At 34.1% G+C, this 15186-nt stretch overlaps 3 protein-coding genes across 5 annotated transcripts; all 3 read left to right on the forward strand.

Moving 5' to 3' along the window:
• The first annotated feature begins 1949 nt into the window (after positions 1-1949).
• Positions 1950-5022, forward strand: LOC106772127 (putative receptor-like protein kinase At4g00960). 3 transcript variants are annotated; one of them, XM_014658309.2, is made up of 8 exons: positions 2216-2406; positions 2495-2855; positions 3366-3506; positions 3602-3723; positions 3800-4010; positions 4105-4342; positions 4435-4585; positions 4680-5022. In XM_014658309.2, exons 1-8 carry the CDS (start codon positions 2341-2343, stop codon positions 4992-4994), a joined length of 1605 nt encoding a protein of 534 aa, XP_014513795.1. In that variant the 5' UTR covers positions 2216-2340; the 3' UTR covers positions 4995-5022. The 3 variants fall into 3 exon arrangements, with proteins under 3 accessions (XP_014513794.1, XP_014513793.1, XP_014513795.1); XM_014658308.1 differs by having other exon boundaries at positions 1950-2855; positions 4273-4342; XM_014658307.1 differs by having other exon boundaries at positions 1951-2855.
• A 265-nt stretch (positions 5023-5287) lies between these two features.
• On the forward strand, positions 5288-10318 carry LOC106772126 (cysteine-rich receptor-like protein kinase 10). The gene is made up of 7 exons (XM_014658306.2): positions 5288-7262; positions 8121-8258; positions 8372-8493; positions 8879-9089; positions 9243-9477; positions 9577-9730; positions 9821-10318. The coding sequence occupies exons 1-7, from the start codon at positions 5699-5701 to the stop codon at positions 10145-10147; spliced, it is 2751 nt and encodes a 916-aa protein (XP_014513792.1). The 5' UTR covers positions 5288-5698; the 3' UTR covers positions 10148-10318.
• An 857-nt stretch (positions 10319-11175) lies between these two features.
• On the forward strand, positions 11176-15186 carry LOC106769939 (cysteine-rich receptor-like protein kinase 5). Its single transcript, XM_014655753.2, has 7 exons — positions 11176-12997; positions 13433-13561; positions 13659-13780; positions 13866-14076; positions 14197-14434; positions 14516-14681; positions 14777-15186. The coding sequence occupies exons 1-7, from the start codon at positions 11449-11451 to the stop codon at positions 15107-15109; spliced, it is 2748 nt and encodes a 915-aa protein (XP_014511239.2). The 5' UTR covers positions 11176-11448; the 3' UTR covers positions 15110-15186.

Here is a 15186-nt window from a genome sequence, read left to right on the forward strand (position 1 = left end):
GAAAAATTTGACCCATCACATTTTTTTCCCTTTATCATTTAATCAAATTATTAAATACTATCGAAAAATAAGGCTTATGTTATCTGCATGTTTATTTTTTTTTTATCATTACCAATAAAATAACAGTTTTCATAAAAGTATAGTTATTGTAAAAATAAAAATAAAACTATAAAGAATGTGTAAAAAAAATTATGTATAATGTATGTGTGTGGGGCTGTGTTAAATAATGGTAAGTGATTAGTCTTAATTATTTGATTAGATTATCTGGATATATAACATGCAACAGTGTATTGGCTCTAGATGAATGGAAAGCTCGATTGTTTGCTAATTTGGTAATTATCAGATACTGTTTTAGGAGCTTGAAATAGTGGTATCCCTCTAACCAAATTTTTAGACCTCATCATGTTTCTATCTCTAAAATTCATATGTCCCAATATTAATTAGATGCCATAACCAACAATCTTCAGATAAAGATGTAGCTGATAACACATAGTTTCAATGGTTTTCAGACTCACCTGGAAGGTTCTGTTTTGTGCAAGAGGACCTTCAAAATTTTCTTATTCGTGACATTAAAATATCTCGAAGAAACCTTTATGCATATGCATAGAAAATCCTCTTTCGAGCAGTTCCTGCCCTTTTTTCACATCGTCCTCTTCCCCGACCTCGTTGTTTACCCCTACTGCCATAGCCTCCTTTCTTTGAATGATTTCTTGAAAGCCCATAATTGCTTTCATCCGAATACTCTATCTTCAACACATTGATGTATCAAGAACATTGCTTTACAATCCTTTTTCTTGTTCTCCCTATACATTGCTTTACAATCCTTTATGATAGACAGAGTTTTCGAATATTGGTCCAAAAACAATGATAACATGTGAGAAACTAAAAGATCGAGAAATCGAAGCTTAATGAACTGAGGAAATGAGTTGAAGTATAACAAATATTTTTATAACATTATTCTAAAAAAATACTTATTTAAGGCGCTTATATCACACATGTGTTTAAGAAATTATTTTGTCATTAAGTAGTAATTTCTAGAATTTACCAAAACAGTAAGGTAATGCTACAATAAACTTATATTTTAAAAGGAACAATAAACTTCATTGGTGTCATGTTTTACATACCAACTGTCTTTTCCCCAACCATTCATTCACATATATCTTCCACCCAAATCACCACAACACAATGCACAAGCATCGTCACTTGGCTCCTAATATCAAAACACTCCTTCGTTCACTCTACTCCCATGGTTACAGAAATTATCATTTTTAAGTTTAGTTTTTTAATGTCTTTCAGTATAAATATTAATTAGCGTAATGAATTTTTAATACTATACTATTTATATAACATGATTAGTTCAAGTACTATTTATTAGCTTATGGAAGGATCTTATCGCGTAGAAGAAGAGATCGAATGGAGCCACGTTGGTAATATATGAGTATATTGTATGTGTAGTGGACACCATGATTATGTCGACAAGACGAGTGATGGCATCTGTTGACGGAACATTCAATTCCATTAGCATAGGAATGAATATGGCACTGACACAACAAATCTTTCATTAAAAACGCAGCTGATTGGTTGTGCGCATTTTCAGATTTGTGAAAGAATATTGGTAGGGTCAGGAAAGCATGATCGAAAAAATGAACACATTTATGAGAAAAAGGGAGGACCATGAATGAAGTGTATTGGGTCCACACCAACAAGAACCTTAATGTCACGACAAACCTAAAACCCAACTTGATGTCACAATAGCGGTGGGAAATGAACTGAATATATTTGCTTGTTGAAGTGGAGCTCAACAAAGTATAGATACATTGTTTTTGGAGAACCAAATGCAAGCATATGTGCCCACATATATATATATATATATATATATATATATATATATATATATATATCAAAATAACGTTATCTAGAAATCATTCATTCTGACTTTCTAACTTGAAAGCTTATAAAGAAAGCAGAAGCATCTGCCACCCCATATTAATTGCCTCTCTTTGTTATATTATCTGAGTTGCCAAAAGACATGGCTTCATTTTACTTGTTCATTTTGCACCTATCTTTCTTTTCCCTCTTTATTCATTGCTCTCCTTATAATATCATCCAAGGTGCTACCCATGAAAATCCCAAAGCTTTTTATAACTGCACAAGGAACACCACTTCTGCTTCCTATAGCGTGGCTTACCGTTCTAACGTCAAAACACTCCTAGATTGGCTCTCCTCCAATGCCACCAACCACGACAGATTCTACAACACCACAGTTGCTAGTGGACACACAGAAAACACTGCCTATGGTAGCTTCCTTTGTACTAGAGGCTTCCCTAAACTCTGCCAACAATGCGTCACAGAAGCTGCCAAACTTCTATCATCACTTTGCACCATTGCAAAAGAGGCTATTATATGGTACGAAGCGTGCTATGTGCGCTACTCTGATCATTATTTCTTCTCCACTGTGGAGGAAAGTCCTAAACTCTCCTTTATGAATGATCAGGACTATGAGGGTCCGGTTGAGCACTTCAACACTGCTGTGTGGGATATGCTGATCGATTTGAGAAGTGAGGCAGCAAGTGCTTCAGATAAATGCGCTGATAAGTCTGTGAATATCACAGATAACCAAAAGTCTTATGGCTTTGCTTGGTGCCTACCATACCTGTCCAAAGACAAGTGCAGATGGTGTCTTAGCGAGGCCATAGCAAACAATCCAAACGGTTGCTGCACAGGAAAATCTGGTGCAACAGTAATATTTCCTTCTTGTGGTATTAGATACGAATTATATCCATTCCTTTTGGTACATAGTAGCTGGGTGTCTCCTCCACCACTTCTCAACAGTCCTCCTCCTTTTGCTTCACCAGGTTAGGTAGCTAATAGCAATGATTATCTCTGGAAATCTTTCCTCATCTATTACCAGAAAAATAGAGAAAATTCTGGAAGTTTTAATTAATTATATGATGTAAAAGGTATATTGACTTGTTTACAACGTAGGGTGTCTAAGATCATTACCATTATCACAATTTTGTAACTTTTTCATACACTAGACATGAGATAAGTTAGGGAATTTGGCAAAGCAGTAGGGTCAGATGTAAGATTTTATCGATCTATAACACAATTCCCACTCGTCATATGTTACTATCAACCAATGACTGTCAGGTGACAAGGATATATCTACAACACCTTGAGAAACCATCAGTTGTGTGATAACTAGGAAATATATATTCATTGTGCATTTTATTGTCAGCCAGGCTCTTTTCTTCCATTTCATCACTCTAGAGCAATATCAATCATGAGAAATATATTGCTTTAGTTGCGTAATAGTACTTCTTGCTGCAAAGTAGAAATGACGTAAGGTATTAATATTCTTGCAGGGAAAAGAAAACAGAAGACACTAACAATAATTGTGACGGTTGTTCCAATTGTTGTTTCATTGGTGCTTTTATCCTTGGGTTGTGGCTGTGTTCTACGAAGGAAAGAATCAAAGAATCAACACGATATTCTCAAAGAAAGCTGTAATGTAGAAAAAATATACTTGTTTTTTTTTTTTAATAAACTCAAGAAGCACTATCTTTAGCTAAATAACTGAATTGAAATTTCTTTGCCGTAGTTGGAAATGACAGTACCACTTTGGAGTCCTTGCGATTTGAATTAGTCAAAATTGAAGCTGCAACAAATAGATTCGCTAAAGAAAACATGATAGGCAAAGGCGGATTCGGAGAGGTTTACAGGGTAAATATTTACCTAGTTCCAAGTTAAAAGATAATAGTTGTATACTTATTTTCTATACTAACTGTATATTTTTCAGGGTATTCTTTCAGATGGACAAGAGATAGCTGTGAAGAGACTTACGGGAAGCTCTCGGCAGGGTGCAGTAGAGTTTAAAAATGAGGTTCAAGTTATAGCTAAGCTTCAACATAGAAATTTAGTAAGATTACTCGGATTTTGCTTGGAAGACGACGAAAAGATACTCATTTATGAGTATGTACCAAACAAGAGTCTTGATTATTTTTTATTAGGTATGATACTCTAAGCTATTATAAACAAAAGATATTTGGATGGTAATGACTTTTATAGTTTATTCTAATCTGAAATCAACACTGATCATTCTAGATATCAAGAAGCGAAGATTGCTATCGTGGTCTGAACGACTGAATATTATAAAAGGAATCGCACGAGGAATTTTATATCTACATGAAGATTCTTGTTTAAAAATAATACACCGTGATCTAAAACCCAGTAATGTCTTATTAGATAGTAATATGAATCCAAAAATTTCAGACTTTGGAATGGCTAGAATTGTTGCCGGAGATGAGATCGAAGCAAGTACGGGCAGAATTGTAGGGACATAGTAAGATGGATTCTATTTCATTCACGTAATATGTTATGTTTTAGCTGACAAACATTATCATAGTAACACATTTTGTCATGTTTTATATATAGTGGTTACATGTCCCCGGAATACGCTATGCATGGACAATTTTCTGTGAAATCTGATGTATTTAGTTTTGGTGTTATGGTTCTGGAAATTATTAATGGAAAGAGGAAAGGTTGCTCGTCTGAACCAGAGGTTATTGATGACATCCGCAGACATGTAAGTAGGAAATTTATTCGATTTGTATTTAGTGAATAGAAAAAAGTATGGGATTGAGAGTTTGATTTGATTGATTGAGAAATGGGGATTGTAGGCTTGGACAAAATGGAGAACGGAAACAGCACTAGAACTGTTGGATCCTGAGATAGAAGGAGCTTATTCTGGTGAAGAAGTGATGAAATGTATCCACATTGGTTTGTTATGTGTTCAAGAAGATCCAAACGATAGGCCTACAATGGCAACAGTTGTGCTTTATCTCAACAACCCTTCAATTAACTTGCCTTCCCCTCATGAACCAGGATATTTTAAGCATAACAGAGAACAAGTCAACATCACCACCGATAAAGAATTCGATAATGTCAGTGATTCTGTCAACGAAATTTCTCTAACTAAATTCTTTCCTCGATAATAAAATGCTACGAGTCTTTGCTGTCTTATTTGTTGCTTATGCTAAACAGAATTCAACCATAGACATTAAATTGTAACAAATCCATGAAAAAAATTACATTTTCTAATAGACAATTTCAGAAAATAGGTAGTATAATGGTCCATTTGACCCTGCTGTAACTCTTTATGCATTAATTTATGTTATTCTCTTGATTAACATCATGTTGCGACCTTTTTGAGAGGAAATAATATAGTTTTGTAAGTTCCCACTTCCTGAAAAATATATTGGGCAGAATCTGGCTGAAAGATAGAATGATCTAAGTTAGACAGCGTGTATACATTAATCTATGTTGAGTCACGCATGTGATTCATTTTATTTATTCTTAACTTTTCCATCCCCATAAAATAGCTTTAAAATTTGTTTTCACCGTGTAATGCTAGCCAGCTAGCTATACATGGGTGCAAGAATGTGAACAAAAAATTTAAATGCGGGGGAGCACTGCACCTCGACCCTCATGCTCGAAAGTACACCTTCCAGGAAGATACAAGACATGTTTTTCTTTGTTGACTCACTGATTCGTTGACTTGTGTCGTCTAGCTGGGTGATGAAGATATTCTAGTTTAAGTACAGAAATGGCCATTGCAAATCCTCAGTAGATAATAAAATTGCAAAACACATACCGTTGTGTGGTAGTGTACCGCTATCCTAGAATAACAAACAAGTTCATGGCTTCCTTCAACCTTCTCCACATCTTTACCTTTCTCAGCTTCATCACCAATTTCGTACCCACTGAAGCACAGTTCGACCGTAGTTCCTTGGGCCCCCGTTGCGCATATTTCAACAGCACCACTGAAAACAGCACCTTCGCATTTAACCTTAGGGCCATTCTTTCTGATTTGTCTTCCAATGCTACCGCTAATAACAACACATTCTACAACACAACAGTGGCCACCAGAAACCACCCCGAAAGTACTGTCTACGGAATGTTCTTCTGCTGGGGTGATGTCCCACCTCAGCTTTGTAGCCAGTGTGTGGCAAGCGCAACCAAAGCAGTGTTCTCAGATCCAGATCAAGAACTCATGTGTTCCTTAGCCCCAGATGCATATATTACCTACAGAGACTGTATGATTCGGTATTCCAACATTTCTTTTTTTTCCACCCCTGACTTAGCTTCGGGTTCCCTTTCATGCTTCTCTATCAATGTGTCCAACAAGACAAACTTGATGAGTTTGTATTCGAAAACCATTAACCAAGTGGTGGAAAAGGCAGCAAATTCTCCTGTCGGTGAGAAGAAGTATGCCACAAAGGAAGCAAGGGTATCTGGATTTCAGACCCTTTATTGTGAAGCTCAGTGCACACCTGACCTGTCACCCCAAGATTGCAGAAAATGTCTAAATTATAGCCTAGCGGAAGCTCAACGGATGTGTCCATCAGATTTACCCATGTGGGATGATAATCCCAGCTGTAACATGAGGTGCGATGTGTATCCTTTCTATCGCCCCAGTACCTCTCCCCCACCTTCGGCACTCGTTGAGGTCACACATTCTTCCAACACAGATTCACAACGTCCTGCTTACCTTTCCCACAAGTGTTCCAGGAACGAAACCAATATCACTACCGACAGAACTTTCCGGTCAAATCTCAAGACCCTCTTCACTTCTTTGTCTTCCAAGTCCACCTCCAACTCCGGTTTCTTCAATGACACTGTGGACACGGTCAGTGGCTTCTTCATCTGCTTCGGTGACCTTTCCCCTACCCTCTGTGAGTTATGTATCAAAAATGCAACCCAAAGAATATCCTCAGAATGCCCCTCCTCCAAAGAAGCTGCCATTTGGTACAATCACTGTCTGCTTCAATATTCCGATCACCCCTTTCTCCCCACACTGGACACAACCCCTACTTATCGCCACTTCAATACCGTCAATACTTTCAAACCCAACCCGCAGCAAAGCTTCTTCGCATGGACTTTGGCCAATTCTTTATCTCAACTGCAATCGGATATTGCGGCGGAGCACACTAACACTAAAAATTGTGGAATTAAATCAGGAAAACTGAATGATAAACAAACCCTCTATACTCTTGCTCAATGTAGGCCAGATCTATCTTCTTCAGATTGCAACACCTGCCTAGATAGCATTATCAGAAACGAAATGCCATGGTGTTGTTTAGCAAGTCCAGAGGGAAAAGTAGTGTATCCAAGCTGCTATATTATGTTTGGCTTGTCCCCATTTAACAGTGAAACTTCTCAAGTTGAGCCGCGCAAGCCAGATAGTTCTTCTCCTGCCAAAGGTGATGTTCCCATTCCTGCAATATTTGAATGCATACATAACATGTTTAATCTACTTCCCAACCTAATAATTTTGATGGAAAAACTTTTTTACAATGTGTACATGATTTTCTGATTGGTTTGTTTTAAATATTTTTTAAATATAAATTCAAATAGACCATGACACGTGTTTCGTTATCAAAAAAATTGTCAAAAAAGTGTTCTGAAAATATTATTGTCCTCTTTTGATTTGGTAGTCTAAGAGAGCATGCGCTAATCTGATTGATTACAGTGTGAAAAAGTGCATTTTAATACTTTCTGTTTCTAATCTATATCTTTATCAGTTTTCAACAAATTATCTATGCATCATGTAAGTTTTGCATTTCAACAAAACCTATTTTTCCAAACTCTTTTTGAAAATTAGCGTGTAAATGACATTGATTACATAGGTTTCGGTTGAGTAAATTATAATACAAAGGAATTATGGAAATTAATTATAAAACTTTGATCCACATGGATAATGTATAACATAAAGAAGTTTGAAAAATTAATCATTTTTAATGTTTTTAAAAGAACTTTTTCTAATAAAGAAACTATTTGTCAAACTAGACATTTCCTTGGAAAGTGGTTCTTTCTGTATTTTCTGTATTAATAATTAAAGTAAACTATTGACATGTCCTAATATTTTCTTGAACTATAGTTATATATGTTTTATTTGTTTCACTTTTATAAAGGTTAATGTCTTTTAAAAGCAAGGAGAAAATTCTATAAATTTTTTAAAAACCTATATTCTTCACGAAATTCGGGAGACTTGATAATATAATTTATTCTAACAATTCTAATCGACGGCCCACTGATCTGGGAATTAGTTTCTTATGCAGAAAATGATAATGGGTCGAAAACCTTTATCTTAATTGTTGTCCCCATAGGCGTCTCTGTCATACTCCTTTCCTTCTGCTACTATTTGCTAAGGAGAAATACAAGGAAAATTAATTACAACACTCTTCTCAGAGAAAATTGTAAGTATTCTGATCATATATAGTTAAATGAAGTTTCAGTCCATCATTCTTCGTTGACAAGATTTTAGGAGATTTCAATTTTAGCTCAGCAAATTAAACGCATTTTTTATTAGTTGGGCAGGAAAGTATCACTTTAGAGGGATTGCAATTCGATTTAACTACAATTAAAGCAGCAACAAATAATTTTTCGCTCGCGCAGAAGATTGGCAAAGGTGGATTTGGAGAAGTTTATAAGGTACAAAAAAATTATTTACTTTTAAATTAAATTTGTTTTTAATTATTAAACTTTGATATGAAATTAAAATTTGTCTTTGTTTCAAACTTTCGATAGAATTTGATTTTCAAACTTTAAAAATTAATAAATATTAAGTTAACTAAATTAAATTTCCTTATATATAAAATGATATTTCAAAGTAGCCTTTTAAGCAGGAACATTTCAAATAGTATAATCAAGTATAAGTCAAACATCAATCTTAATTCTTATTTGACACATAGAAAATAATGTAATGTAATTGGGTTAAGAGATGGAGACCAAATTATGAGATTAAAAACATATTTTTAATCTTTATTTTTATAATGTCTTTTAATAAAAATAAATACTAATTTATATAATTTTTTAGGGTATTCTTGCTGATGGACGTCATATAGCTGTAAAAAGACTCTCAACAAGATCTAAACAAGGTTCAGTCGAGTTTAAGAATGAAGTTCTACTAATAGCCAACCTTCAACACAGAAATCTTGTGTCACTTATTGGATTTTGCTTAGAAGGAGAAGAAAAAATTCTTATATATGAATACTTGTCAAATGGAAGTCTTGATTACCTTTTATTTGGTTAGATATTTCTACCTTCAAACTCCTTAAAATTATTTGTTACTTTATATATTATATTGTTCAAGTGTTTTAAATATCTTTATATCATAAATTAGTTCAAGAGTTTGCTATGTTTTAATTCCATTTCACGATTATTCATATTATTTTTTGTAGGTACTCAAGAGACAAAATTAGATTGGCCTACACGTTACAGTATTATAAAAGGGACTGCTTCAGGAATTCTTTATTTACATGAATATTCTCGACGTAAAGTTATACATCGTGATCTTAAACCTAGTAATATTCTATTAGATGAAAATATGAATCCAAAAATTTCAGATTTTGGCATGGCGAGAATCGTTGAAATGGATCAAGATGGTGGGAATACACGTAAAATAGCTGGAACATAGTATGTTTTTCTTACTTATATACTTACTTTTAAATTTGTGTCTTACATATATTATGTGCAGGTTATTTTTGCTACTATAAACATTTTTTTTTCTTGCAGCGGATATATTTCACCAGAATATGCTATGTTTGGACAATTTTCTGAAAAGTCAGATATTTTTAGTTTTGGTATTATGATTCTTGAGATTATCACCGGAAAAAAGAATATAAAGTTTTATGAATCTTTGGATGTTGGAGAAGGGATAATTGGTTATGTGAGTGCCATAATCTACACTTATATATAAATTTAATTTTGTTTAATGAAATGTTTTAGTATTAATATTACTCTTGATAAACTATTGCAGGTTTGGAAACATTGGAATGATCATGAACCATTAAGCATCTTGGACTCATACATTAAAGAAAGTTATTCAGCAATGGAAGTTCTTAAATGCATTCACATCAGTCTATTATGTGTTCAAGAAAATCCAAACGAGAGACCTACAATGCCAACAATTATTTCATATCTTAACAATCACTCACTTGAATTGCCATCTCCACTGGAACCCACATTTTCCTTCCACAGATGCAGAATCGACTCAGAGATACAAAGACAATCCAAACCCAATGAAACTTCTGGCAGCTCGGAATCTATTAATGGCATGTCTACGAGTATTTTTCATCCACGTTAGATACTAGCCATTTCTTTTGGATTAGTGAATGAAGAGAGAAAAGTGATTGTTAAAAGGGAAAAGCAACAAGCGAAGAAAAATTTGTGTAATTTTATTGATTCAATTGAATACAAAATTTGATCATTTATAAGATGATTAAAGTCTCTTCCTAATAAAAATTAAAAAAATTGATAAACGTGGTTAAATATTAAGTGTCCTCTATCTCTGTTTAAAAAGTTTGTTTAGCTACCGGCCACATATTTAATTATAAAATAATTTCAAATTTACGAGTGAAAAACAAATAAAAGAAGCGTTTATGCAAAGTAGAAAAACTTAATATAATTTAATTTGTGTTTACTGAATACATATTATTGTATTACCTTAAATAATGGACTTAAATTCGTATAACAATAACGGTGAACCGTATAAAAGTAATCGAACATCAAAGAAAATAATCATTGCTTATTATAAATCATAAATAATAAAATTAGAAAAACGATAATCATGAAAAGATATGAGTACATTACATTATAGAAGAAAAATAAAATAAAGGAAATGATGTACAGCTATAAGTTAGATTATAGTAATCTAATTTAAAAAAAACATTTGTAAATAAAAAATAAGCAATATTTACTTAAAATATTTTGAAATTGTTCAAATTTTTGTTCAACCTTATCAATTCTTTAGTGAAATCAAAACCTTGATCTATATTTAAGTCTATAGTTTTTAAATTTTATTACAATAACTACATATACCATCCAAATTTTTATTATGCATATGTATATCAACACCATGTTGGAGTTGGGTTTATTGTCTTCTAACCCAAACACTTTGATTACCATTGGCAAGATTTTCATTCTCAATATATATTGATAATTGTGATTTACCCTATTATGTTGTCATAACACCAATAATATTTAATCATTTTTTAAGTTGTTTTCCGTTCTTTCTTTTGCCATTTTTATGTATTTCCAGTTATTTCTAGCACAGTAATCTGGCTGAAAGATTGACTGATCTAAGTTGGCCGGTGTGTATAGATTAATATATGTTGAGTGATGCACGTGATGGATAGCAGGAAGAATTGTTTTCATTGTGTAATGCTAGCCAGCTGTACATCGGCAGATTCAAGGAGCATCCAATGTGAGCAGAAAAAATAAATATTGGGGAGGACTACACATCAACCCTCATGCTCAAAAGTACACCTTCCAGGAAGATAGAAGACACGTTTGTTTTTTTGACTCACTGGTTCGTTGACTTGTGTCGTCTAGCTGGGTAATGAAGATGTTCTAGTTTAAGTACAGTACAACACAACACACTACTGCATGGTAGATTACATGGCTTCCTTTAACCTTGTTCACATCTTTACACTTCTAAGCTTCATCATCAATTTCGTACTCACTCAAGCACAGTGGGACAATCTTTTTTCGGGCCAAAATTGTTCAGAAAGCCTAACCACTCCAAACAGCGCTTTCCAATCGAATGTGAAGATCCTTCTATCATATTTATCTTCCAACGCCACCGCCAACAAGCAATTCTACAACACCACAGTCACGGGTGCAACCCACTCCAACACTGTGTATGGAATGTTCTTCTGCTCGGGTGACGTCCCCCCCGAGCTTTGCAGCCAGTGCGTTGCAAACGCAACCAATGCAATATTTTCAGACCCAGATGCATATCCAAATTGTTCCTTGACCACAGATGCAGTGATTGGGTACCTCAACTGCATGTTTCGCTTTTCCAACCGTTACTTCTTCTCCAAGATTGATCTGTATCCATACTTTGGCTCTGGCAACATTTGCGACCCTAAAAGTGAGCCCACGCAGAAAGAATTGAACGGTTTTTTATTCAAAACATGTAAGGAAGCGGTAGATGAGGCAGCCGAATCTCCTATTGGTGTGAAGAAGTATGCCACAAGGGAAGCAAGGATGTCAGGGTCTCAAACCCTTTACTGTCAAGCTGAATGCACACCTGATCTTTCACCCCATGACTGCAGAAAATGTCTAAATTATCTGATGCCGGCTGCTCAAGACAACAGCTGTCTACCTAGGTTTCGTTTGTCAAGCTGTAGCTTGAGGTGCGAAGTCTACCCTTTCTATCGCCCAAGTACTGCTCTCGCACCTCCTGAACCTGTTCTGGTTCCTGATTCTTCCAACACAGATTCCCAGAATCCTCTTTATCTTTCCCACAACTGTTCCAGTTCCAGCAACAAAGCCATGATCACCGCGGACAGTGCTTTTCTGTCGAATCTCGAGACACTCTTCAGTTACTTGTCTTCCAACTCCACCACCAAAACCCGTTTCTACAACACCACCGTCGAAACGGTGAGTGGCCTCTTCATGTGTCGGGGGGACCTTTCTCCTGATCTATGTCGACTGTGTGTCTTAGATGCAACCAAACTAATAGCCTCCAAGTGCCGCTCTTCGAAAGAGGCAGTTATTTGGTACAATAACTGCTTTCTTCGCTATTCCGATCACCCATTTCCCTCCACACTGGAAATAAGTCCTACCTATCACCGCTTCGATGTAGAAAATACTTCCGCCCCCAATCTGCAGCAAAGATTCTTCACTTGGACTTTGGCCAAGGCTTTATATGAAGCACAGATCGATACTGGGGGACCTTTTAAGAATTATGGAACAAAGGAAGCAAAACTTAATGATCACCAAAGCCTCTATACTCTTGCTCGGTGCACGCCAAATATAGATGGTTTCTCATGCCAAGTCTGTCTTGACCGAATTTTCAAGAACGAAATTCCATGGTGTTGTTTGGCGAGTCCAGTGGGGAAAATATTTTATCCTAGCTGCTATATGATGTTTGGATTGTCCCCTGCTAACACCACTGATCACGAAATTCAAGCCAAAACTCCTGCTACAGGTAATCTTCTTATTCAATCAATATTTGCATAAATAATCACCTAATTCATATATACTCCCCTGCTACCAGAAATAATATCAAGTCTACTCTAAGATATTTTCTTTTTCAGAATTCTAAAAACAATTCAACTCTCATCATTATAAATTGATTAACAATAAATCATTAATAAAATGAAACTGAACAATATATATTTCCTATTCTTTCCAACACAAAAATCACGATTATTTGCTTTTTAATACAATTAGTCATTAATTATGGTTTGATTTTGAATACATTAACTGTTTTAATTATTTGATATATAGACATTTGATTCTATTAAAAACACCGGAACAGGAAACAATATTGCTGATGCCGTTATTATTGTTATTATAGATCGTTAACAGTTATTAGATGTCTGAATTAATGAGGCGTGTTAATTTGTTGGAAATAATAAAGGTAGGTCAAGAACAATTATCTTAATTCTTGTCTTTGGGGCTCTCTCGGTGGTACTCCTTTCACTTTGCTGCTATTTAAGACGGAGAAAGGCAAGAAAAAGTACCTATAACACTCTTCTCGGAAAAATTTGTAAGTATTGTGATTACGATTATAACAAAATTTCCATCTATAACTATTTACATGTGAGTTCTGAATAACTAATTTAACAATATTTTGGTATATATAGTTGGTCATGAAAGTGTTACTTTAAAGGGCTTGCAATTTGATTTGAATATAGTCAAAGCAGCAACGAATAATTTTTCCCATGAAAATAAGATTGGCAAAGGTGGATTTGGAGAAGTTTACAAGGTAATCAAATGTGATCATTTTTTTTTAATTTATTCCTGTATCATGTTTTCATACAAATAAAATGATGGTTTATACAATTTTTAAGGGTATTCTGTCTGATGGACGACAAATAGCTATCAAAAGGCTTTCAAGATGTTCCAAGCAAGGTTCAATAGAGTTCAAAAATGAAGTTTTATTAATAGCCAAGTTACAACACAAAAATCTTGTGACATTTATAGGATTTTGCTTAGAAGAGCAGGAAAAGATTTTGATTTATGAATATATGCCGAAAGGAAGTCTTGATTATCTTTTATTTGGTTAGATATCTTCTACCTTAAACTTTTCAATTAGTCAAAATCATTTTAATATTATGTGTTTTTTTTAATATAGCTATAATTTTTTCTTCTTCTTTCAAAATGTTTTCTTTTTTTTTGCAGATAATGCTCAACCTCAAAAGTTAAGTTGGTCTGAACGTTACAAAATTATAGAAGGAATTTCTTTAGGAATCTTATACTTACATGATTATTCACGACTTAAAATTATACATCGAGATCTTAAACCTAGTAATATTCTATTAGATGAGAACATGAATTCCAAAATATCAGATTTTGGCATGGCTAAAATTGTGGATTTGGATCAAGATCGGGAAAATACTAATAGAATTGTTGGAACATAGTAAGTTTTTTCTCTTATTTACTTTATTGTTTATCTTATTTTGTTACATTGTTTGTTAACTAATTTATAAATTTTTTATAGTGGTTACATGTCACCAGAATATGCTATGCTTGGACAATTTTCTGAAAAGTCAGATATTTTTAGTTTCGGTGTCATGGTTCTTGAGATTGTTACCGGAAAAAGGAACGCTAATGCTTATGAATCACAAGATGAATCTGGTACTATTGTGGAAGGCCTCATGGGTTATGTAAGTATGGTAATTCAAATTTTTTTTAATACAATTACTCAAATGTATATATATTTATGTGTGTATACTCACTCACAAATATCCATTTTAATTAGGTTTGGAGACAATGGAAGGACGAAAGATTATTAAGTATTTTGGACTCAAACATAAAGGAAAGTTTTTCACAAGAAGAAGTTCTTAAATGTATTCATATTGGTTTATTATGTATTCAAGAAAATCCAAATATTAGACCCACAATGGCAACTGTGGTTGCATACCTTAGTGGTCAATCACCTGAATTGTCATCTCCACAAGATCCAACACTTTTCATGCGAAACACAGATCATCCGATAATTCCTCAACAAAGATCAAGTTCTAGTCAAAATAAAACTAGTTATAACCAGTTCTCTATTAATGAAGTATCTATAAGTAATTTGTATCCAAGATAATTCATTAATTTATTATTTGACAGCATTATTTATTTGTGTGTTTTCTATGGAGAAAATTATCAATTTATCTTTCTAAA

The sequence above is a fragment of the Vigna radiata genome, chromosome 8 (assembly GCF_000741045.1).
Source record: "Vigna radiata var. radiata cultivar VC1973A chromosome 8, Vradiata_ver6, whole genome shotgun sequence".
In the NCBI taxonomy this organism is placed as follows: domain Eukaryota; kingdom Viridiplantae; phylum Streptophyta; class Magnoliopsida; order Fabales; family Fabaceae; genus Vigna; species Vigna radiata.

Bases quoted from the DNA above. Each gene is read 5' to 3' on its own strand.
- LOC106769939 (XM_014655753.2), top strand. From the start codon at position 11,449: ATGGTAGATTACATGGCTTCCTTTAACCTTGTTCACATCTTTACACTT. The intron at 12,998-13,432 runs GTAATCTTCTTA...GAAATAATAAAG, and splicing joins AGCCAAAACTCCTGCTACAG to GTAGGTCAAGAACAATTATC. The intron at 13,781-13,865 runs GTAATCAAATGT...ACAATTTTTAAG, and splicing joins GATTTGGAGAAGTTTACAAG to GGTATTCTGTCTGATGGACG.
- LOC106772126 (XM_014658306.2), top strand. From the start codon at position 5,699: ATGGCTTCCTTCAACCTTCTCCACATCTTTACCTTTCTCAGCTTCATC. The intron at 8,494-8,878 runs GTACAAAAAAAT...ATAATTTTTTAG, and splicing joins GATTTGGAGAAGTTTATAAG to GGTATTCTTGCTGATGGACG. The intron at 9,478-9,576 runs GTATGTTTTTCT...TTTTTCTTGCAG, and splicing joins CGTAAAATAGCTGGAACATA to CGGATATATTTCACCAGAAT.
- LOC106772127 (XM_014658307.1), top strand. From the start codon at position 2,030: ATGGCTTCATTTTACTTGTTCATTTTGCACCTATCTTTCTTTTCCCTC. The intron at 3,507-3,601 runs GTAATGTAGAAA...TCTTTGCCGTAG, and splicing joins CGATATTCTCAAAGAAAGCT to TTGGAAATGACAGTACCACT. The intron at 4,586-4,679 runs GTAAGTAGGAAA...TGGGGATTGTAG, and splicing joins TTGATGACATCCGCAGACAT to GCTTGGACAAAATGGAGAAC.